Below are 25,540 nucleotides of genomic sequence, written 5' to 3' on the forward strand. Positions count from 1 at the left end.
GAGATGTAAAAGGGTGCAGTATGGCCACAGTGTAAAGCTTTATTCATTCTAGAAACTTAATAAAGCAAGACTAGCCATAATTGGCTGTTCCAATGGTGTTGTCCCTTCAGCCTATATGCAGCAAACTCAATATTGGTCCACACATTTCCTTGAAAGGAGAGATTTTCTTTCATTATTTAACCTGGAGTCTGAAGACAAACAGAAACGAGTGGTTTATTCAAGTAATGTTTTTATTTAGAGGACTAATGATGAAAACGCATGTTTACTGTATGTGGTGTGTATTTAAAAAATAAAATAAAATGGGCATGCTGTCAAAGGTATTTTACAAAAAGAATACTGTATTTTTGAATGGAATGCTGGTAAATAAGAATGTGCAACGCTTCTCAATGTGAGAGTTATGTTTGCTTTGGTGGTTTGGAGCCCGGCCAGTGGAGAAGGAATATAGTTTTCAAAAATAATCAAGAGGCACGGGCTTATTAACCATGATCCTCCTCTAGGGGATGGCTCTAATCCGAAATTATACATCATGATATCTCGGCATGTATCTTCCTTACGAAGACGTGTGCAAGCTGCATTGTCTGCTAGTGAAATATTGACGGCCTCTTATTCTCTTTTACCTATTTCTGACTTAACACACTTAAAGGTCCAATGCAGCTGTTTTTATCTCAATATCAAATAATTTCTAGTAGTGATGCACCGATATGATATTTTTGCTGCCTTTTAAGCATTCTAGTACAGTTAAATAGTTAACACACACACATGGACACAGCAGTCTAAGGCACTGCATCTCAGTGCAAGAGGCGTAATTACAGTCCCTGGTTCAAATCCAGGCTGTGTCACAACCAGCCGTGATTGGGAGTCCCATAGGGCGGTGCACAATTGGCCCACCGTCGTACGGGTTTGTTATTTTAACTGACTTGCCTAGTTAAGTAAAGGTTACACACACACAAACACACACACTGGCCCCAACATTTTTTGGGGGGGCATTTACGTATGTCCCCATTACCAGTAAAACATAATCAAAACCTAATTCTTTCACTTACTTGCTGTGCTGTTTCGTTGTTCATTTGTTCAGTCGTTTCATTCTCAACCAGGATTTCATCATACATGTCAAGCAGTGAAGTTTCAGCTGTCTGTCCATGGCTTCTTTTCCTTGGTGCGCACTGTCACTGTGTCTGTTTCCATCTTGTCCAGCTGTGTATGTAACATTTCACGTAAACCCTGTTTCTTGTCTGCATCTAAGTAGAGGTCCTTGTACCTAGCATGGAGCATGGTGGCGACACAGTAAAGACAGAATGCCACCGAGTCACTTGTTCACAGCCTGTGTCTGCAGTTTTGTTGACAGGCATTTCAATGCCATGACAGAGGGTATCACATCTGCTGCAGGTGCAGTTGATGAGCTTATTTCTCGAGTCAGTTGTTTGAATGGAGCTAGCTAGTGTGTTCAAGTTTCAAACATGAATATGCCGTCTTTAGATTTGGATGAAGACACCTATCTAAGATGATGAAGACACCTGTCTATTCAAGGGCTGTTTTCATGTTTTTCTGCCCTGTCACTGCCATTACCCCTGCATAAAGTAACAGAAGTCAGCAGCGATTTAGATGTGAACATTATCTTTGCTTCTCTGGAATAGACCTGTGGAATATTCTATATTGGCATAGCCAGTACAGTAAACAGGTTGTATCTATCCTTGTTCGCTGTGTTGTGATATGCTGTTCCATCTGTGGTTGTTTACAATCCTAGGCCATACATTTCTCTTTTCCTCTGTAGCCCCATTCAGCTCTCAAAATGGACATTCTTATTTCAACCCTTAAACTTGTGAAAATATTGATGGATTGAGCATTATGGTGCCAAGTGTTGCAGTGCAGCCCTGTGTGTGGCTGTGGGCCTGGTATTTGCCAATTTAATATTATATACCCTCCCTGAAAAATCTGGATATCTTATTTCCCAATTTATTAAAAGTAGATTTATTTAAGTCATGCACAACATGGTGTTTAACTATACAGACAACAAGAGTAGACATAGACTGTCATAAAAATAATATAAAAATAAGAGTTGATTTACGAAGGTACCTCTGAGAGTAGGCCTGCATAAAATATACAGTATATTAGTCCATGTAATTTACTGTTAAACCAAACATCTCTTTCGGGTCAACGTGGTGGCACATTGGATCATACTAGCGTCTCCTTTAATGGTGTTTGAATCCATATCTGTGTAAAACATATGCTGACACCTGCAGGGTGACTTAACTGAGCTTGTACTGTACCACATGCTTAGATTCTCACAGTGGTTGAGGGATTAAAGTTACATCACTTCTTTAGTCACTGTGGGAGGATAGATACTAGGCAGTGTTCACCAACCTTTTCTGAGTCAAGATCACTTTAGCAGTCAATAGGCAAGCCGATATCTACCACTCGGATAAAAAAAACAACCATGCAATATTAACGTAATAAAACCAGTTGAGATGTGTGCAGTAGGCCTAATACATTATCACAGCATATTGGCTATATGCCTGGCCTGCCAATGTTCTTCTCAGATCACATTATATTTCAAAGCCTGAGCTTTGATATCTAAATAGATCAGTTGGTGTAACCCTTGCGAGGCACAGCTGAGCATAAATTTAACTGGACTGATGGTACCTGCATCTGATGGTCAGTCTCAGCGGACGAAGGGAGGGAGAGAGCATAAGAGGGAGAGACCACACCTCCGCCTTTCACGGTCCCTGTTCTCTCCTTTCATCCAGTGAGATTGACCAGAGAGAGGGGACACTGTCTTCCACCTGATGATGAAACTCGAGTCGCACCACATCTGCCTCATGCACAAATTCATGTTGTTCCCATGGCCAGAGAAAGTGAAATATTCCTTGATATTAAAAAGATAGGAAGTGCTAATAATAATAAAAACGCAGGCCTATCGATACATTTGGCTACTCATTGATTGCAGCTGAAATGCTAATGGAAGTAGGAGGAAGTGTGTTTTGTTTTGTAAAAGTGTTGACAGTGCTGATTTAAAAACTTAAAAATGAATTCAGAAAAAATCCTCATAAAAACAACTGCTCTTTTGTTGTATTCTTTGAAAATCTATCTCTGGTCATGGTTTTAAAAGTTATGAAATCTCATGTAGGCTGGTATCAAACTTTGCTGTGGGGTCGCTGAAGCAGTAGGCATGGTAATTTGAGGTAAATGATTGGCCAGCGCAGTAGGCACACTTGATTTAGCCACAGCTCTCCTGGTCTGCTGGGGAGGCGGAAATGTTCCCTTCAGTCAAATGAAATGGTTCAACATGGGAACACCTTGCCTACCCGGCGCGCAGGGCTTCTGAACCGATTGCACCTACCAACAACAGCACAAAGCAAATAAAACAACAAAACTAGGCTTTATCCTTGGCTTTTCTACAGAAATGTTTGGTGATCGAATAGGAATGCCTTGAAGATTGATCGCGATCGACCGGTTGGTGACCACTGGACCTTTTTATAACCTTTGACATTATCACGTCACTTTGGCTCAGTTAGACTGTTCTTCCAGCACGTACAGTAAAACCTTTTATGAATGAAATACTTTACAATGATTAGAATTTTAGTTTTGTGAGTTAGGTGCCACTCGTTTAAGTTTACAAGATATGCAAACGTGAGTTTGCATGAACAGTTTGAAAATGGGTCTGCTGGTAAATGTTTTTGTCACGAATGCCAAAGATGACATAAAGTCAAGGGAAAGCTCCAGCCAAAGGTACCTATTAGGAGGGGGAAAGTTTCCCAGAATAGAAAACCACACCTGGATATTATGGCTCTCTCTCCAGAGCTGTGTTTGAAAGCTGAGTGAATGTTGTGAGGTGTAAGAGGAAACCGTTTGGTATAAAATGTCTTTTTCCCTTTTCTGTGTCATATCTGATTAGTGCTTTAGGGTACACAAGCCACAGAGTGGCTAAAATCACAGGAATACCAGCTGGGTCTATAAACAAAGAGCGAAACTGATACTGTTTAGACAAGAAACAGAAACCGCAAGGTCTTTTATAACCCTTTGCCTTCATGGGCAGCTAAGACAGAAATAAAAATATGTAATCGGCTTTACGTTTACACAACTCATTGTGACTTACAGTTGGCCAAATGCCTTTATTTTGGTTCATCTCAAGTGTATCATAGAAGAAAACACTCTCTTATGTTTGAGGAAATTGTTAGACTGAGACAATGAGTGACAGGGTTTTGATAATTGGATTGCATTGCATGCATGCACACATTACACACACTAACACCTGCTGCTGTTCTCTAGGCTAGTTGTTTATATACAGTGTGTGTGTGTGTGTGTGTGTGTGTGTGTGTGTGTGTGTGTGTGTGTGTGTGTGTGTGTGTGTGTGTGTGTGTGTGTGTGTGTGTGTGTGTGTGTGTGTGTGTGTGTGTGTGTGTGTGGGGGGGGCAGCTGTGTTTAATATTGTCCATTTGATGTATTTCACGAAGCTGTCAACCTCACTTAAAATGCTTATTGATATGGGAAATGAAATGTGGTTTCACAACGATGCATTGCTCCTCTGCTATCTGATGTTTGTTACAATTCAAGTTTCATGTTGTTTCAGATGCTTCACTTTTCCATTGTGTTGATGGAAGAATGATTGCTCCTCGCTCCACTAACTCAGTGTCATTGTCCTTTCTATGCAGGTGGAGGCAGATGATGTGCTCACCAAAGAGGAACAGATCGGTCTGCTGTTTAAAGCCAAACGCAAGTGTGAGGTGGCCATCAGTAACAAACACAAGCCTGGTGGTGAGTAAAAAACTAATCTCAGATAAAAGTTATGTAAACCTGACGTGTCAACCTACCTGACGTTGTGTTTTGTTTTTTTCATTGACATGAAAACAGCCCTGTCACATTGGTAATGGATAAATGACATCTGTGGCTTCCTGCAGAGTTAATCTGTTGGTTCACTGCCTGCTCTGTTAACCATGCACACGTCGAGTTCTGTCACATTGGCACCTGAGGACACACCAGGAACATAAGCATTATTTTGTCTACTAGATTGTCCAAGCAGAAAAATAACTCTGTTTGAACTGACAACATCACTATAACAGTGTTGACACAGAGCAGAGGAAGCAGTGGATTTAGAAGCTGAGATGTACAGATTATTGAGTTGGTCAGAACTAATATGCGTCAGACATGGAAACAGGACAGGGTTTCTGTAGGAATAATTACTTGGCTCTGACAGAAAACCAGAAAATGTAAATGTGTTTTTAGAGCCTGTCACAAGATGAATTATCTCAGGTGGAGAAAATGGTTTCCTTCCTTTGTCACCATTGACTCACATTATTCCAATTAGTGTGACTGCTGCGGGCATTGATCGAATATCAGATTGTAGCTTTAATATGAGGCATTCATACTGGACAAATACAGATACCGTGGCTGTACTGTAGTCTGAAATTAAGAGGGGGAAATGTATTATATTTCTTCCTGTATGGTTAGGAGGTTACGATGGTCAGGGGGGCTTTTTGAGAGAATCCGGTCCATATTTGTTTACTTGTGGTTATGTGAAGACTGTCACATTCAGCCAGACCCCAGAATCCCCCTGTCTCTGTGGTCACTGTCGTTTTTTCTGGTTGATTATTCTAAAGAGGTTTTGGATTCCATATCCAGCCAGTCATATTATTTTCTCTTTAACCCTGGTTCATTGTGGTCTTCTTGGGTTCTTTCTGTGTTGAGTTCTCAGGCTTTCTAAACAAAACTTCTCTGTAAATGAAACACAGCATTGCAAACCTTTATTTTAAAATTAAGAAAGCAAAAGGTATTGTTGATGGATTCCCAGTAGTTATATTATCTCTCACCACATTCCCCAAATGTTCACAGTTTGAGGTATAACTCGAAATAGAACTTAAAATAACACATTATATGGTAACTATTGTCAACGGTCATCAAAATACTTGTTTGAAGGTGATGGTTTCAGTGTTTAAGAGGGAAAGTGTAAAGCCTGCATGTGTATTGATCAGAATGATCCTAGACACTTGACACTAAGCAGGGCTTTATAGCCACATTAGAGTGTTCTAAGATGACAGGCACCTTGTCTCCCTGACCATCGTCACCTGTAATGCAGCCTGACATTTGTTGCATGTCACTGTTGTATGAGGTGTTACTCTTTTTCCAGGTATCTGGGGTACATTTCCAGGGTTCATTTCAGCCTTCAACAGTTTCCTTGGACTAGAAAGTTATCCTGTCCTCCCCAATTAATGTGCCACCAACCTCCTGTGCTCTTGATGGTTACTTTTGCTGATATGTTCACATATGCAGTATTTTACTTTTTATCACCTGGGAGAATAGAACTGTTACCTTCAGTTTGGGTTCGTGTATATTTAAATGAGCAATTTTGTGTAATGAATAGAAATTCAGAGACTGACAAACGTGGGTCAATTAATAATTTTTTCAAAGACCAATTAAAACTCATGTTTCAATGATTTCTCTTGATGGTCTACCTTTTCTAATATGTTCTCAGGTACATTTATGTTACTTTTTTAGATACACTTCTTTAGAGATCTACTTTGGATATGGTTTCTATATAAAGCTGTTTGCTGGAAGGACAGTTTTGGGGCTAACGGTAGATGCGTCAGAGATGACCACGACTTGACCTGTATACCTGATGACGCTGTCAGAGAGTAGTAGACTCGACATAGCCTTTATCTGGTGGCTGTATCCCGGCTCCCTTTGGACGGTTGCACACGTCTTTTGAATCATAGCTCAGTTGATGCTGAAATTAGCGTAAACATATGACCTACCTCTCAAAGAGAGGGAAAATGTCCTGGTATACTTTCAGCCTGAAAAAGAATTCAAAACCTCATTTTGTATGCTTGAGTTTTTATTTTTTTGTATTATTTCACTCTTTGCGTTTTCATTTGAACTTCATTTCAACCTAATGTGCACATCTGTTGATCTGTTTATTGCTATTTATTTTATGTCGATATTCAATCAACATTTTTTATTTAGATGCCTATTACAAATATTATTGATTAAGGTAGAATGGCAATATATTATATTAGGTGGCAAAGACCTCCACAGCATTATGTTCTGGAATGTTACAGCATAGCCTAATGGGGTAGTGAGTCTAATGATGACCCTGTAGAAATGACGATGGAAACTGTTGCTGTTAACAGGCAATTATATTTTATGAATCGTTTTTATTTTTGTAATGTTGCATTGGCCAAGAAAAGAGTTCCCCTTTTTTAATAGGCTACTGCTAATTGTGGTCTCCTCTATTGTGGAAAAACCATGAAACCTGCAATCTGACTCAAACTCAAAGAATAGCAACTGAATTAAATTTTGAGGACTTTTCTTCCAGATTTGTCTTGCCTATATTGTGTGTCACCACCCTTGGGGTTCTGTGCCACTGTAAACTCTTGGTTAGCCTAACTATTATTACTGTGGAGGGGAGACTACTATTTGCAAAACAATGAATTGATCTTGCTATTCTAGCTATTTTGAAAGTGGTGGCTGGTAGGGTGGTCGGCCAACCTCAGCCCAAGGAGAGGGTCTTGCTTAGTATTGCGGTGTTTCACTGTGAAGCCCATCCATTTGTTATTATTTTTCATTTGTGCCTTAAATACTTGAGTTCTCATTACTTCCTTGACACAACGTTTTCATTGAGGGAGACACTGAGGTTTGCCTGGTTAGGACAGTAGAAGGATGTGGGTTCAAGGCCCTAGACCTTGCAGTGTTGAAAATAGCTCAGCATTCAAACCTGTAGTCCCAGTGTAAAATAACATCAGCACTCATCATAACAGCTTGTACATATCAAAACTCTACTGCGATATATGTTTTGACATCTGCAAGGCCTGAATCAAATGATTGCAGGGAAAAGAAAATGTTATTTGAAACCTCTAATAGATCACCAATACCAATGTCCCCCACAGTCACGTTTATATTTAAATCATGGTCATGGAATTTATAGGAAATTATATATGTGTGTGTTCTGTGTTTAATTTGAGTCTGTTGGTAGGTGGTCCAATGAGTATTAAAAGTACAGCCAAAAAAACTAAAACCTAAGACCGATTTCATTCTCACTTCACTCCCAGGACCATGTGGTCATTGTGATTTTGAAAAACGTGAAGCTTCTTCGGCTACTTTTTCAACCCTGTCATCTCTCACAAACAAAGTCTACGCTTTCATTGAGAGCTGGGTGACAGGCCATTTTGAAGGCACATAAAAAGCATTTTGTCATTGCCTCTGATGTTTCTTTGTAACTTTGATTACAGGAATGAGACAATAATAGATGTAAAGCAAGGAGAAAACAGTTTTAGTTTTATCCTCAACTAGTTATTAGTGGTGAGTGTGGGGCAGATGTTTTCAATAATAGAAAATAAAAGCGTAGCCAGAAACCGGCGTCTGCCAGGGATCTGTGGGGAGGGGGGACTACACTCCCACTATTGCAGGGCTAGGGTTAATAATAACGTTATAAAATGCTACTGCTGCCTGTATTAACGAACGCGAGGTTGCTGATCCCAGAAAAGTAAGGCTTCTGCCTTCCACTCACAACAATTCATTGTTAGATAAAGGCATTTTCGCAATCCTGTACAAATAGCAACTTCACTGCACATTACACACACCCAGGGGATGGGGAAGAAACATTTTACAAGAGGGTGGATTTGAGAGCGGTTAGCAGAACAACAATTCTGCTTGACTCTGCTCTTCCACTGTGGTAGACTAGACTCGTGTTCAGTGTTGCGTCATAGTATCTTTGTTTCTTCCCAGGGAGCCAGAACGCTACAGCCCTGTCAGTTGTTTTCTTAATTTTGCATGGAATCTCCACAAATAAGATCCATATTAAAACCACTTTGACAAAACAGATGCACTATAGCGTGTGAGTGCTGCGGTGAGATCATAAGCTTTCAATAAATAGCCCATTTAGGCCTATGCCGCTCCTATGGATCATTAGAAACATGTCTGCTTAGACCTACTCAGTTATTTAATAATTACAACATTGCAAGTGTCCATTTCAGGCAGAGGAAGCAACGTAGACTAGCAAACATGTCTTTCTTGTGGGGTGGACATAAACAACCTACCGTGACTGATTTGATATATCGGATGGGATTGAAGCAGATTCATGCCACAGCAAATTAAAATAAAAACATTGAAATTAACACACATTTGCTTGCAAATGTAGACATTTCAGAGGTGTTTGGGGAATTCAATGCTGGTTTGTTGAGCCTTAATTGTAAAGACCAAACATATCCAGCAGACAGAACACAACACTGCTCTGGATGGCTGGTGTTGTGAACATTCAGCATCACAAAGGACATTGCATCTGTTTCCTGCATACCCACCAATTAAAAGGCCGCCAGGGCCGTCTTTCTCTACATGCTATTTATGATCATAACATTAGGCTAAAGTTAATTTGTGTATCGTCTTTAGAGGACAACACAATAAATTAAAAAAACAGCTACCCGCTGGTGCTCTGGAATTTAACAAAGAAGCCTCCAGCAGTGTAATGTTGGCGCCAAGGCAGTGAACACTCAAACTCTCTACACTTAAATGTCACCATTGCTTTGTCTCTACTCCTGCAGATGGTTACTGCTCGCCAGAGTGGGATGGCATTGTATGTTGGCCTGAGGGGTCTCCCGGGAAGCTGGTGTCCACTGCCTGTCCAGACTACATCTATGACTTCAACCATAAAGGTAACACTGGCCCCTTGATAGCCTGCAGTTCAACAGTTCTCTTGCACAGAGCTCATTTTCCATTTTAGGTCATGGTGCTCAATGCCCACATTAGTAAGATAGCCAATAGGCCGCTGAGATAGTGGATCATCTTTTATCTACTTTAATCTGTAACACAGCATGGAGCATTTCTTTTCAATATTTTTATATAGCTTTGGCAATGCAACAAGATATTGTAATGTTTTATGTAAGTACTTCGTCTTACAAGGCTGTTGTGAAGTTGTTGAAATGCCCATGATTTCTGATGTGATTAGACAACGGCAATATGCACTTGCAGGTGAAAAGAAATGACATGTGCATTGTGTCATTCTGTTGTTTTCTGTAATTGTGTTGTATTCTACAGGACTAGCCTATCGTCGCTGTGACAGCAATGGGACGTGGGAGCTGACCACCACCAACAACAAGACATGGGCCAACTACAGCGAATGTGCAAAATTCCTCTCGCACTATAACCAAAACAATGAGAAGGTGAGAGTCATGTCCATCCCAGCATGCATTTCTCCGCACCATTAGACAATGCCAACTTTGTCAGAGACGTGACACAATAGTAGTAGACAGGGACAGTGGCCATTGTGTGTCATTTCTGGAAAAAAAATGTGACATTTCAATCTATTCTATTCTTTGGGGGCTGTTGTGGCATTAGCATACATAATCAACGTGGAGGTATTTGAATGTTAATGATATTAGACGTGTGATTTGATTGGTCAGAACAAAGGTCCTTTTCACTACATCAGTATGCAGTGGGATGCTTTTCATTTCTGTCACACATCAGATGGTCCTGGAGGGGGCTTTGTGTCTAAGCATACTGGAGCAGCTATCTGGCTCACATTCTCTGAGTGTTCAATCATTCTATAACCTTGTCTGTAACTTAATGAGCATCTACAGTGTTCATTGTCTGTCTGTCATCCCCTTTGTTAGACTAATTTACCTTCTGCTTTTTCTGATGTTTCTACTCATTTGTAAGAAACCGAACAATAACAAGATGAACATAAAAACCATGTTTATATTTTAGATGAAGTGTTGCGTAATGGAACAAAAGACTTGTCCCCTCAGAATTGTTGGACTATTTGAAATGAAAACCAGACATGACAATTGACTTATTTCCCCCATGGAGATTATGTGAACAACACAACAGTAGGCAGGTAGCCTGATTGCTCGTTTGAATCCCTGAGCTGACTAGAGGAAAAATCTGTGGATGTGCCCTTGAGCAAGGCACTTAGCCCTAATTACTCCTGTAAGTTGCTCTGGACAAGAGCATCTGCTAATACTTGTGTTTGGAAGTGACTTACAGGAGCAATGTTTCACCTAGTTAAACTTGTAGTGTATTTGAGCTTTAAAACGGCTTATGAAGTTTGTAATATCCACTTTGAAATACCAGACTGGATTTTCCCTTATGAAAAATGTATCAACCCCTACAAAAATGTCCATTAATTATAATCCACATAATAATTGATTAAGTTGTTTTTTTGTGTCTTACGACTCAACGTGGTAGTTGGGACTAGAAATATCCAACTAACTGGTTGAATGAGGCACGTGTATAACTACAATCAGTTAGCAGGAATAAAATTTCAGTTTCCTAGTTCCAACTAGCACGTGAACGCGGCATGAGCTACCGTACAGCGAGAGTTTGGACTTGTGTTTCGAAGGCAAAGGATGAGTCTTATTTAGTTTTACACAAATAATTGTACATTTTCAGTAATAAAGCTGACAATTATTTATTTTTGATTAAAAGTACCGAAGATGGGAGTACAGTTGCTTCATGCATTGGTTGTGTGTGCTTACTGTCACCCTGATATTGGCTACTAGGTATCTACTTCTCCAGCCTTTGCCAGACAGACGTGCTTGTCAAGCGGAGTGAAAGGCACTGTGTCCCGGTGATGTTGCCGTTCATGCCTTCCCCATTGAGTAGTAGACTGTATGTATGTATCAAGGTGATATCTATATGGTTATCCATGTTAGTTATTTATTGTGTAGGCTGCTATCCTACTTGAAATAAATTGATGGGAGGTGAATCAATTGCCATGTTAGCTACCGCCGGTGACACGACCGTGATACAATAGGAAGCATCTCAGGTCAGCAGGCACGTCAATACAACACTGGTTCACTGGTCGCTGGCTTATCGACTCGTTGTGCATCCCAATCAGCCACACAAAATGGTGTTGAGTGGCAACAAATCAGCCCAATTAGCTGATTCGCTTTCCGCACACCTACTCCTTTCAGTCACCCATACTCCAGTCTCCATGGGCTGCAGCGACCCATACTTGCATTCAGGGGCTGATTACGGCCCAGTGACGGAGCAGACAAACTAACCCATGGCAGCCCACTGTCCACTGGCGTAGAACTGAGTGTTAAAACCTGTTGGGGATCGTGAGTCCCAATTGGGAACTTTCCCTCCCACGTTCAGCTGGAATGTGGCGCATGGAACGCAAAAAATATTCTTAAAAATATTTAACCTCCACACATTAACAAGTCCAATAGCTCAAATGAAAGATAAACACCTTGTTTATCTACCCAGCAAGTCAGATTTCTAAAATGTTTTACGGCGAAAACATAGCACATATTTATGTCAAACCACCACCGAAGACACAGCTAATTTGCATAGCCAAGTTGAACAAAATATGAAATCAACAAACGCAGGATTAAAAGAAAAATAATTCACTAACCTTTTGAAATCTTCATCAGATGACAGTAATATAACATGTTACACAGTACATTTATGTTTTTTCAATAATATGCTATATATATCCATAAATCTCTGTTTACAATGACGCATTGTTCAAAAAATGCTACTCAAATGTCCTGAGAAATGACGATAGCTCCGGCAGATAACGTCAGATAACAAGCAATACACATCATAAACTTTGACTAAATATGCATGTTCTACATATATATAGAAAGATACACTTCTTCTAAATGCAATCGCTGTGTTCCATTTATTTTTAACGTTACAGAATTCGTTCACTAGGCTATAATATGAGTCGGCGCTCAGAAATAGCTCCTCTATCTTGGAGTCCACAGAAACCCAAATTTACCACGTAAATATTCCCTTACCTTTGCTGTTCTTCCATCAGAAGACCTGGAAGGAATTATACTTACCAAAAACAGCGTTTAGTTTTGAAGTCTGTGTCTTTCGGTTATCAAACACGACATATTTTGGTTGAAATGCAGCCAAAAGTCAAGTGGATGCGCACCAAAACGTCGAAATTACATATTATATGTCGACTAAACTTGTCAAACTATGTTCAGAATCAAGCTTTAGGATGTTATAAAGGTGCACAACAATCCTGAGGACGAACAGAAACACAAGCATCGTTTAATTAATCTTGGAAGAGAGAGATCACTGGAGGAGAGCGCGCATGAATGTAACCTGTTTTTTCGAGTGACCGAAAGGTTTCGGCCCGCCAAAACTCTCGTGAGCGTGCGATTCTCACAATGAGAAGCCCCATTGAAAGCAGACATCGCGCTGAAGACATAGAAACTGTTCCCAGGTCTGTAGGTGCTTGGGAAGGGTGGGGGCGATGACGTCAAAGTTGGGCCAACTTTTATGATGACAAGAGAGAGTTTGGGAGAATGACTGCCCTGAGAGTTCTGCTTTACATACAGAAAATAATTTAAACGGTTTTAGAAGCTTTAGAGTGTTTTCTATTCAATAATATTTTTTATATGCATATATTAGAAATTTTTGACCGATTTTTTTCTGTTTACTATGGGCACGCAATTCCACCAAAGGGGGCAGCAGACAGCCCTATCTTTAACAGGTTTTAAGGAAATCCATTCGATCATTGAAATGAACACCTCTAATAACGGTTGTTGAGGGCCAAGGGGTTTAACCCGTTACAATCGTGGGAATTGGCCTATATGGATAGGGCCAAAGAGAAATGTTTCTAACATAAGAAATATGAGAAGCATATGCATAACCATGATTACAATTTAAATGGGACATTTTGGAGATTATTGGGAAATTACTGGAACAAAATTGAGGACGCAACAGTTCACCTGACACGAGACTGAATCCAAACATTACGCTGCACTTTTCGCAGCATTTGACAATTATGAAATCTGAAAATACTCCGGACATATTCAATAACATTATAAGAATATTCATGGCAAATGTGGTGTAGGTGCATCATAACAAAGAAATGACAAGGGAATGAGTGAGGCCTTAACAGGTAATTTCAATGCAATTTTATGACTCAAAGAACAGTCTTAATTTACTTTCTTTTTTTTAGCTCCCCTAGCTATGTATGTCCTTGAGGAACTGAAGCAAGCACACTTATGTTTGTAACATAGGCCTGCACTGCTACCAATTACTGTTGTTGTTCACGCAATCTAAAAACGGTCCATTATAAATCACAATCTGGGTCAGGTGGGCATCATTTGAAAGCGTTTAGGCTCATTCTGTTCAGAACAACCCAGGGTATAATGCCATGTTATCCTTGGAACTGCACATCAAACAAAGTGATCAGAAACGTTGATACTGTAAATTACATGAGTTTTATCATATTGAAATATGAATGGCACATATGGTTTGCTTGTATGACATCAAAGCGGTATTTATTATAATGTTCAATGTCTGATATTTCAGAACACATCAAATGCTCTTAATTTACAGGATTCCTCTCGCTCAGACAACAAAATAAAAAATAAAAAATGCAAATTAGCATGAGGGATGGGAACATCTTCTATTTCGGCATTATGCTAACAATTAGAACATGGTTTAACTCTTATACAACTCTGTATAGCAGAGACCCTAAGCTTTATCATACACTTAGTTTACAAAACATTAGGAACACCTGCTCTTTCCATGACATAGACTGTCCAGATCAAAGCTATGATCCCTTATTGGTGTCACCTGTTAAATCCACTTCAATCAGTGTTGATGAAGGAGACAGGTTAAATAATGATTTTTAAGCCTTGAGCCAATTGAGGCACGGAATGTGTGTGTGTGCCATTCAAGAGGGTGAATGAGGGTATCAGGTAGCCTAGTGGTTAGAGCATTGGGCCAGTAACCGAAAGGTTGCTGGATTGAATCCACGAGCCGACAAGGTAGAAATCTGTCGTCCTGCACCTAAACAAGACAGTTAACCCACAGTTCCCCTGTTGGCTGTCATTGTAAATAAGAATTTGTTCTTAACTGACTTGCCTAGTTAAAGAAAGGTTTTTAAAAAATGGGTAAGACAAAATATGTAAGTGCCTTTGAACAGGGTAAGGTAGTAGGTGTCAGGTGCACCAGTTTGAGTTTGTCAAGAACTGCAATGCTGCTGCAACGCTCAACAGTTTGCTGTGTGTACCAAGAATGGTCCTCCAGCCAACTTGACACAGCTGTGGGAAGCATTGGAGTCCACATGGGCCAGCATCCCTGTGGAATGAGTTTGACACCTTGTCGAGTCCATGCTCCAACGAATTGAGGCAGTTCTAAGGCAAAAGGGGGTACAACTCAATATTAGGAAGGTGTTTTGTACACTCAGTGTATTTAAAAAATATATTCATTTTACTATTAAGAACAGATTTAACATCCGTGGAATAAGTTTAGAGGGTGTAATACTATACAATACAATGTAATATTATTAATCTACAATTTCTGTTCTTAACCCTGGGCAAAATGGGCCTGGTGGGCAACATGAGCCTGGTAGGCTCACAGGGATATTGTGAGCCTACCACAATACTCCACCAATTATACAAATTTCAATTTAATACTTATTGCATTCCCCCAAAATGTTTTTGGGAACATGAATGCACTGTAATTTAAAACTGCAAAGTCTTCTCTCTGCCTCATGTCAACATTTGTAGAATTGCAGGATATTAGCTTTAAAGCTACAACAACAAAACATTTCTCTGCCTCATGGCAACATTTGTAGAATTGCAGGATATTAGCTTTAAAGCTACAACAACAAAACATTTCTCTGCCTCATGGCAACATTTGTAGAATTGCAGGATATTAGCTTTAAAGCTACAACAACAAAACATTTCTCTGCTTCATGGCAACATTTGTAGAATTGCAGGATATTAGCTTTAAAACCTCTTGATACTCCCCATCCCGGATCGTGAATAAAGCCTCAGGCTCATTAGCATAATGCAACGTTAACGCTTTCTGAAAATTGCAAATAAAATGAAAATAATGCGCCTGCTCTCAAGCTTAGCCTTTTCTTAACAACACTGTCATCTCAGATTTTCAAAATATGCTTTTGAACCATAGCAAATCAATCATTTGTGTAAGAGTATTGCAAGCTAGCTTAGCATTTTGAGTAGCATTTAGCACGCAACATTTTCACAAAAACCAGATAACCAAATAAATAAAATCATTTACCTTTGAAGAGCTTTGGATGTTTTCAATGAGGAGACTCTCAGTGACATAGCAAATGTTCAGTTTTTCCTGAAAGAATCTTTGTGTAGGAGAAATCGCTCCGTTTTGTACATCACATTTGGCTACCAAAACGAACCGAAAATTCAGTCACCAAAACGTCAAACATTTTCCGAATTAACTCCATAATATCGACCGAAACATGGCAAACGTTATTTAGAATCAATCCTCAAGGTGTTTTTTCACATATCTCTTCATTGATATGCAGTTCGTGGAAGCCTGCTTTCCCCTCAGAATCGCATGGAAAAATACCAGCAGCTAAAAAAGACGCACCAATTTCGACGGAGGACACCGGGCGGACACCTGGAAAATGTAGTCTCTTACGGTCAATCTTCCAATGATATGCCTACAAATACGTCACAATGCTGCAGACACCTTGGGGAAACGACAGAAAGGGCAGGCTCATTCCTCTCGCATTCACAGCCATATAAGGAGACAATGGAAAACGGAGCCTCAAAAATCCTGCTGATTTCCTGGTTGCCGTTTCATCTTGGTTTTGCCTGTAGCTCCCATTCTAGGGCACCCACAGACAATATCTTTGAAGTTCTGGAAAATTCAGAGTGTTTTCGTTCCAAAGCTATCAATTATATGCATAGTCGAGCATCTTTTTGTGACAAAATATCTTGTTTAAAACGGGAACGTTTTTCACCCAAAAATGAAATTGCGCCCCCAGAGTTTCAAGAGGTTTTAAAGCTACAACAACAAAACATTTCTCTGCCTCATGGCAACATTTGTAGAATTGCAGGATATTAGCTTTAAAGCTACAACAACAAAACATTTCTCTGCCTCATGGCAACATTTGTAGAATTGCAGGATATTAGCTTTAAAGCTACAACAACAAAACATTTCTCTGCCACATGACAAAATGTGTAGAATTTTGGGTTGGGGAACGTGGTACCATGATGTCGTTAATGAAGGTAAAGCTAGGGTGACAAGTAGCCTAGTGGTTAAGTGCGTTGGGCCAGTAACTGAAAAGTTGCTGATTTGAATCCCTGAGTTGACTACTAACTTCAGAAGCCTTTTTAAACCTCAAATACACTACCCGTTTGCAGGAAAGTTCTACAGCAACAGGGTGATAAAATGAAGATCCTAGGTGGGATAGTGATGAGATCTGCTCAGCTGACAAGGACAGGGCCAGAGAGCACAGGAGAAGTAGGCCATCAGATAAAACAAAGAGCGGACATTCAGCCTTTGTGATTTTTACTGTCCAATGTTTTTTCTTCCCAATAGGATCTGTTTTCTCTTCAGTGCTGCTCAATGCAGCTTTTTCTCCTGTTAACCCCAACATTTCTCTGGTCTCGCCCCACCTGCATTCTTCTCTCCTTCTTTTAAATATGTCTCTCAACTTTAAGGTTTTGGGTGGAGGAGATTGTGGGTATCCATCCACATTTTGATGAGGCCCGCTAATTTTCCTCCTTTTTCGACTTTGAATGTTTACGCCAATGGTCTCCCGGTTCCAGGATTCATAGCAGCAGCAATGAAACCCTTCAGCCGCGCACCACAACTTAGGAACCCTTTGGTTTGGCGCTGGTTCTCCATCCCTAAATGATAACAGCAGTGGAGGAGGCTCTGGTTACAGCAGGCCCCAGAGTAGCCCCTGCACTAGGCTGTGTTGATACAGAGACCACGGGTAGCTAGCTGGAGGCCAGACCTAGATTCAAACAGTATTAATTTTCTTGCAAATACTTTCAGGGTTGATTGAGCCTACCTGGAGAGCCAGATGGGCAAAGTGTATTATTTTGGAACTATGCTGTTGGTTCCATTACGCTAGGCAAGCTCAATCAAGTGCAGCTAAAGTATTTGAAAGAAAACAAGTCCTATTTGAACCCAGGTGTGCTAGCTTCTCACCTCTCCAGCAGTATGTCCTCTGGCTGCCTGCTCTGTGCTGTAAGCCCCAGCACTCTCCGCACCTCACCCAGGCTTTTGTGAGCGCGGCACATCTCTCAAGCCAAATGTTCAGTTTATTAGAAACCTGGAGTCATCTCAGTCAGTCTCTTGGTGGGCAGCCTTATTGCTTGGTGGGCTTTAGTCGTCTGGTGGGCAGCTCGCTGTCAGAATCAATGCACCCCATTTCATTCAGAAACTAATTAGAGGCCTGGAACGGACCTTGGAATGGTTGCACACATTGACATAAGCTTCTGTGACCTTTGGTGTGCAGGCTGTTTAGTTTTTGGTCCACAGCAGTTTTCTATGTTGCAATGTGTAGCCTGCAACTGTATTGGTATTTGGTATTTATTAGGATCCCCATTAGCCGCTGCAAAAGAAGCAGCTTCTATTCCTGCGATCCACTTGAAACATGACATAATACATAGTAAAGAACATTATTAGTCAAGGACTGAACTACATATAGTTAAAATGTCACACACAGCCTACATGTCAGTACATACACACAATATCTAAGTCTAATACGTAGTATATTGCAAATTAGAATACAAGATATATAAAATGACTGTGAGTCGTTTGTCAAGAGTAACATTATCCTCAGTGCTTCTGGAAAGCATGAAATGTGTAACTTGTTTATCACAGATTTATCAGGACAATATTGTAAATTATAAATGTAGCACACAAGGCACAGAGGCCCATGATAGCTTGACATTATCAACAAATGTATGGGGACAATATTGTGTAATTGGAATGTCATTGGTCAGTGACTGTATAGCCATGTTTTATGTATTGTAAAATGATCAATCTAACACACCAGGCACATACTAGTCATGGATTTATGAAACATCTATCACTTCTATCACTTCCTCAACCAAACTACTGTAAGTAGGCTGACACCTCTGAGTACACAGTACATGATATGACAAACAACATTTATCCTTCATATGTCCTTGTCTCTCTTGTCCCAACAGGAGGTGTTTGACTGATTGTACCTCATCTAGACAGTTGGGTCCTCCATCTCTCTAATGTTTCTCCTTCATATGTCATTGTCTCTTTCAACAGGAAGTGTTTGACCGCCTGTACCTCATCTATACAGTAGGATACTCCATCTCTCTGGGATCACTTATGGTGGCTGTGGTCATCCTAGGTTATTTCCGGTGAGTGATCTACTTGTTGCCATTGGGAAAATTCCTTTCTCAGTTAATATTTTATCTTCCACCAAATCCCACCTGGGCTTGAGGGCTGGGTGAATTAACGGTCCGAGTGGGACAGAGATTAGGGTTAGTGTCACAGTAATGATATTGGTACCTTCCACTAAAATCAGGACAACTGTGGTTTAATATTTGATGGGGTGCTGCTGAGCGTACATATTTAAACAATGCCGTTGGGGAATAGTAAAAGTACTGTGAATATGAGACAACAAAGAGTAAGGAACAATGAAGAAATATATTGTCAAAGATGATTTTGATGGCAGTGAGTGACTTTCGTAATGGGAAAAACAGTCAATAGCCCTGGTGGTATCTTGCTACTGTCCTAGACTGTTTAAAAAAAAACTTTATTTAGCTAGGCAAGTCAGTTAAAAACAAATTCTTATTTACAATGACAGCCTAGGAACAGTGGGTTAACTGCCTTGTTCAGGGTAGAACAACAGATTTTTACCTTGTTTACACAGGGATTTGATCTCGTAACTTTTCAGTTACAACTTCTCAGTTATTGACCCAACACTCTAACCACTAGGCTACTTGCCACCCCAGGAAGCCTAGTGTTTTGTGTGGTGGAACAAAGAAACAAAATGTGCAAAATGTGTATGTAAACTCTTTCAAAGATAATTCATAAAAATCCAAGTAACTTCACAGATCTTCATTGTAAAAGGTTTAAACACTGTTTCCCAATGAACCATAAACAATAATGAACATGCATCTAAGACACTAACAGCTTACAGACGGTAGGCAATTAAGGTCACAGTTATGAAAACTTAGGACACTAACTCTGAAAAACACCAAAAGAAAGATGCCCAGAGTCCCTGCTCATCTGCGTGAACGTGCCTTAGGCATGCTGCAAGGAGGCATGAGGACTGCAGATGTGGCCAGGGCAATAATTTGCAATGTCCGTACTGTGAGATGCCTAAGACAGCGCTACAGGGAGACAGGACGGACAGCTGATCGTCCTCGCAGTGGCAGAGCATGTGTAACAACACCTGCACAGGATCGGTACATCTGAACATCACACCTGCGGGACAGGTACAGGATGGCAACAACAACTGCCCGAGTTACACCAGGAACGCACAATCCCTCCATCAGTGCTCAGACTGTCCGCAATAGGCTGAGAGAGGCTGGACTGAGGGCTTGTAGGTATGTTGTAAGGCAGGTCCTCACCAGACATCACCAGCAACAACGTTGCCTATGGGCACAAACCCACCGTCGCTGGACCAGACAGTACAGGCAAAAAGTGTTCTTCACTGACGAGACACAGTTTTATCTCACCAGTGGTGATGGTCGGATTCGCATTTATCGTCGAAGGAATGAGCATTACACAGTGGTCTGTACTCTGGAGCGGGATCGATTTGGAGGTGGAGGGTCCGTCATGGTCTGGGTTGGTTTTTCACAGTTTCATCGGACTGAGCCTGTTGTCATTGCAGGCAATATCAATGTTGTGCATTACAGGGAAGACATCTTCCTCCCTCATGTGGTACCCTTCCTGCAGGCTCATCCTGACATGACCCTCCAGCATGACAATGCCACCAGCCATACTGCTCGTTCTGTGCGTGATTTCCTGCAAGACAGGAATGTCAGTGTTCTGCCATGGCCAGCGAAGAGCCCGGATCTCAATCCCATTGAGCACGTCTGGGACCTGTTGGATTGGAGGGTGAGGGCTAGGGCCATTCCCCCCAGAAATGTCTGGGAACTTGCAAGTGCCTTGGTGGAAGAGTGGGGTAACATCTCACAGCAAGAACTGGCAAATCTGGTGCAATCCATGAGGAGGAGATGCAATGCAGTACTTAATGCAGCTGGTGGCCACACCAGATACTGACTGTTACTTTTGATTTTGACACCCTTTTTTTCAGGCACACATTTTTCAATTTCTGTTAGTCACATGTCTATGGAACTTGTTCAGTTATGTCTCAGTTGTTGAATCTTGTTATGTTCATACAAATATTTACACATGTTAAGTTTGCTGAAAATAAACTCTTTTTTTGCTGAGTTTATAATGTTTTACCTTTGCCTTTTCCGTGAGCGTTTGACTTTCAAAAGGATTAGAGATAGCTGCCTTTGAGGTTGTTGCCTTGGGGCCAGTGTGTGATTGTGGTACGTGCCTCATCTTGCTGACATTTATATTCTTAGTTATTTTCATACTTATTGATCTCAGGCCATAGAGATCTATAGGAGAGCTGTGGTTAGTGTTTGCTGTTATTCTGTCTACTTAGTGGGATGTTTATATGACGATATCGTTAATATATTGGTGTGCAGTTTCAGCCTCATCAAAATACTGTCATCTACAGGCTGAAACCTTTAAGGCGGGCTGAAAGGACAAATTTATTCTGACAGTCAATTTTATATGTAGTGAATTGACTGGTTGGATTTTATAGAGAGAGTTACTTTGTTCTTATCATTGCCTTAGAACAACGTATGACTCATATTCAACAGCATAAACGCTAATCATTGAATTCATTTGATATTTTACAGTGAATCAGGCCCAGGAATTGGTGTAAAGTCGTGTTTACAAACGTTCCGCTCAACTTGACTTCGTTTAATAAGGCGTCTCAGGGGTCCGTGTATGTCTGGGCTGAGGATCCAGCAGCATGTTCTGGATCACTCCAGCCACTGCTCCCTCTTCCATTTAACGTCAGGCTTTTAAGACCCTTGGACACGAGAGAGGCAGGTTCATAAACATTTTCTGGGGAGAGACCAAGTGATACATACTGCACATTAGCAGTAGTGTTCCTCCTCTTCACCCAATGCACTGGGGGACTGTTCACCTCACAGGAGACTGGTGGCACCTGAATTGGGGGCCACGGGCTCGTGGTAATGGCTGGAGCGGAATCAGTCGAATGGTATCAAACACATGGGTTCCATTTGATTCCATTCCGTTCACTCTATTCCAGCCATTATTATGAGCCGTCCATCCCCTCAGCAGCCTCCACAGGTTCACATACAATATGATTTTATCTCACAACTTCATAAATCAATATTCCCCAAAGCAGAGCTTGTCTAATAACCAGGTTACCTATTGGTTTGACTACAGAGGTTAGTCACAAGCAAATAGTGAGTGAATAATGATTCATGAGTTTTCTGCTGTCACTTATTATACACAGTGCCTTGCGAAAGTATTCGGCCCCCTTGAACTTTGCGACCTTTTGCCACATTTCAGGCTTCAAACATAAAGATATAAAACTGTATTTTTTTGTGAAGAATCAACAACAAGTGGGACACAATCATGAAGTGGAACGACATTTATTGGATATTTCAAACGTTTTTAACAAATCAAAAACTGAAAAATTGGGCGTGCAAAATTATTCAGCCCCTTTACTTTCAGTGCAGCAAACTCTCTCCAGAAGTTCAGTGAGGATCTCTGAATGATCCAATGTTGACCTAAATGACTAATGATGATAAATACAATCCACCTGTGTGTAATCAAGTCTCCGTATAAATGCACCTGCACTGTGATAGTCTCAGAGGTCTGATAAATGCGCTGAGAGCATCATGAAGAACAAGGAACACACCAGGCAGTCCGAGATACTGTTGTGAAGAAGTTTAAAGCCGGATTTGGATACAAAAATATTTCCCAAGCTTTAAACATCCCAAGGAGCACTGTGCAAGCGATAATATTGAAATGGAAGGAGTATCAGACCACTGCAAATCTACCAAGACCTGGCCGTCCCTCTAAACTTTTAGCTCATACAAGGAGAAGACTGATTAGAGATGCAGCCAAGAGGCCCATGATCACTCTGGATGAACTGCAGAGATCTACAGCTGAGGTGGGAGACTCTGTCCATTGCACAAATCTGTCCATTGCACAAATCTGGCCTTTATGGAAGAGTGGCAAGAAGAAAGCCATTTCTTAAAGATATCCATAGTGTTGTTTAAAGTTTGCCACAAGCCACCTGGGAGACACACCAAACATGTGGAAGAAGGTGCTCTGGTCAGATGAAACCAAAATGGAACTTTTTGGCAACAATGCAAAACGTTATGTTTGGCGTAAAAGCAACACAGCTCATCACCCTGACCATACCATCCCCACTGTCAAACATGGTGGTGGCAGCATCATGGTTTGGGCCTGCTTTTCTTCAGCAGGGACAGGGAAGATGGTTAAAATTGATGGGAAGATGGATGGAGCCAAATACAGGACCATTCTGGAAGAACCTGATGGAGTCTGCAAAAGACCTGAGACTGGGACGGAGATTTGTCTTCCAACAAGACAATGATCCAAAACATAAAGCAAAATCTACAATGGAATGGTTCAAAAATAAACATATCCAGGTGTTAGAATGGCCAAGTCAAAGTCCAGACCTGAATCCAATCGAGAATCTGTGGAAAGAACTGAAAACTGCTGTTCACAAGTGCTCTCCATCCAACCTCACTGAGCTCGAGCTGTTTTGCAAGGAGGAATGGGAAAAATGTTCAGTCTCTCGATGTGCAAAACTGATAGAGACATACCCCAAGCGACTTACAGCTGTAATCGCAGCAAAAGGTGGCGCTACAAAGTATTAACTTCAGGGGGCTGAATAATTTTGCACGCCCAATTTTTCAGTTTTTGATTTGTTAAAAAAGTTTGAAATATCCAATAAATGTCGTTCCACTTCATGATTGTGTCCCACTTGTTGTTGATTCTTCACAAACAAATACAGTTTTATATCTTTATGTTTGAAGCCTGAAATGTGGCAAAAGGTCGCAAAGTTCAAGGGGGCCGAATACTTTCGCAAGGCACTGTAGCTCCCTCTGATTTAAAGATGTTGCAAGGGATATTTTGAGTGTAATGTGACAGATGCACTTGCTTGTCTGGGAGGAAATGCACATGCTCTTTGATCTGCTCAATACATCAGGGCTTGACATGAACTCTTTTAGCCACCTGTCCTTCAGACAAGTAGAACTGATCTTTTACTTGTCCGAAAGCTTAAGTCACTTGGATGGTCTGTCACTCCATGGGCCAAAAAGGTGACTGAACATTGTGTTTTTGATGCAAGAAGTCACTTCACAAAATACAGTACATTCATTATGATCACTGGTGTTGACAATGGAACGCTGCTGGTCTCTGAACCCATGTATTGTATCTCCTGCCATTGTGGCCTTGAGCAAGGCACTTAACCCCCCACAAAGTATAATACTACACTGATAGGCTACTGTATAAAATACATGTGGTCCGTCAACTGTCCATCTGGAGAGCTACTGGCTCTGAAGAATCTTCACCCAACCCTGCTCAAACACACCAGTCATCTTAGTCATCTTATCAAGGTTCTGTTGAGCAGCTGATTTTTTATAATGCGGGGTTTTCGAGCAAGGCTGGAGCAAACGCCTGCACGCACAGTAGCTCTTCTGGAATCTCCAGGAGGATGTTGGCCACCCTGCAACATTACAATTACCACCAAATACTTTTTATGTCTTTATAAAATAATTCCCTCACTCAATGAACCAGGGACCAAATGGCTAAGGTGGGCGAGGTTCATTCAATATTTGTGCTTTTCAATCCCCTAAATCTCTAGAATGTGTTATAGTCTGCGAGGAATTCAGCTGGCTCTAATTATGATGAGTACACTTCTGAAGAGTGTGAAAACACACACCCACATTCACACACACATACTGTTCACACGCACACTCACTGTGAAAGACCTTCACCCCTCCACACACTTATCACCTTGATAACATTTCAAAATGGGTTCCTAGTGTAGTAATGGCTTAGTGGCAACACATTCTCTGATGTTTTGCACAAGGATTTATGTATTTTTTCAATGATTGTCTTTGGTTTGAATAAGCCAACAGTATAACTTACAATTACCCCATATCACGGTGCAGATTATATCATTATTTATATGATCTTTTTCTCCTCTCCTCTCTTCTCTTCCAGGCGGTTGCATTGTACCAGGAACTACATCCACATGCACCTGTTTGTGTCCTTCATGCTCCGAGGCATCAGCATATTCGTAAAGGACGTGGTGCTGTACTCTGGCTCTGCGCTAGAAGATATGGAGAGAGTCAGTGTGGAAGATCTCAAGTCCATCACTGAGGCTCCTCCAGCTGACAAAACCCAGTTTGTAAGTACCTAGTCTTTTCTCCCCAGACTATAGGAAGTTTGGTGCGCGAGAATAGTAGGTAGCAGGCTAATGTAGTTGAGTCACTGACCAAACGCAACTGTGAATTATTTCCATAGAAAACAAATTCTGGAATACTTGTTGTTTACAAATTCTATAACTTTGTTATTTTGAAAGGTCCATTGTAAACTGGTTGGATCGTTGTAAAAGGCCTTCCTCTAAGGATATAGTGATCAGTGTAATCCAGGGACTATTGGATATGACTTACTAAAGTCGTTCCAGCATTCAGTATTATGAGTCATCAGTCATTTCATTATAATTATTATTTTTTTCATTACTGTCTGTCGCAGCATTTCTAAATGAGAAAAAAAGTCA

General features: G+C 40.8%; 1 protein-coding gene across 1 annotated transcript in view; it reads left to right on the top strand.

Moving 5' to 3' along the window:
* Positions 1 to 25,540, top strand: part of LOC135512326 (parathyroid hormone/parathyroid hormone-related peptide receptor-like) — a 77,886-nt gene that overhangs the window by 38,863 nt on the left and 13,483 nt on the right. The window contains exons 2-6 of the mRNA XM_064934252.1: positions 4,650 to 4,752; positions 9,528 to 9,638; positions 10,021 to 10,145; positions 18,985 to 19,079; positions 24,982 to 25,168. Of these exons, the coding sequence (XP_064790324.1) occupies positions 4,650 to 4,752; positions 9,528 to 9,638; positions 10,021 to 10,145; positions 18,985 to 19,079; positions 24,982 to 25,168 (621 nt within the window). The remainder of the gene's footprint in view (positions 1 to 4,649; positions 4,753 to 9,527; positions 9,639 to 10,020; positions 10,146 to 18,984; positions 19,080 to 24,981; positions 25,169 to 25,540) is intronic.

This window comes from Oncorhynchus masou, chromosome 3 (assembly GCF_036934945.1).
Source record: "Oncorhynchus masou masou isolate Uvic2021 chromosome 3, UVic_Omas_1.1, whole genome shotgun sequence".
Classification (NCBI taxonomy): domain Eukaryota; kingdom Metazoa; phylum Chordata; class Actinopteri; order Salmoniformes; family Salmonidae; genus Oncorhynchus; species Oncorhynchus masou.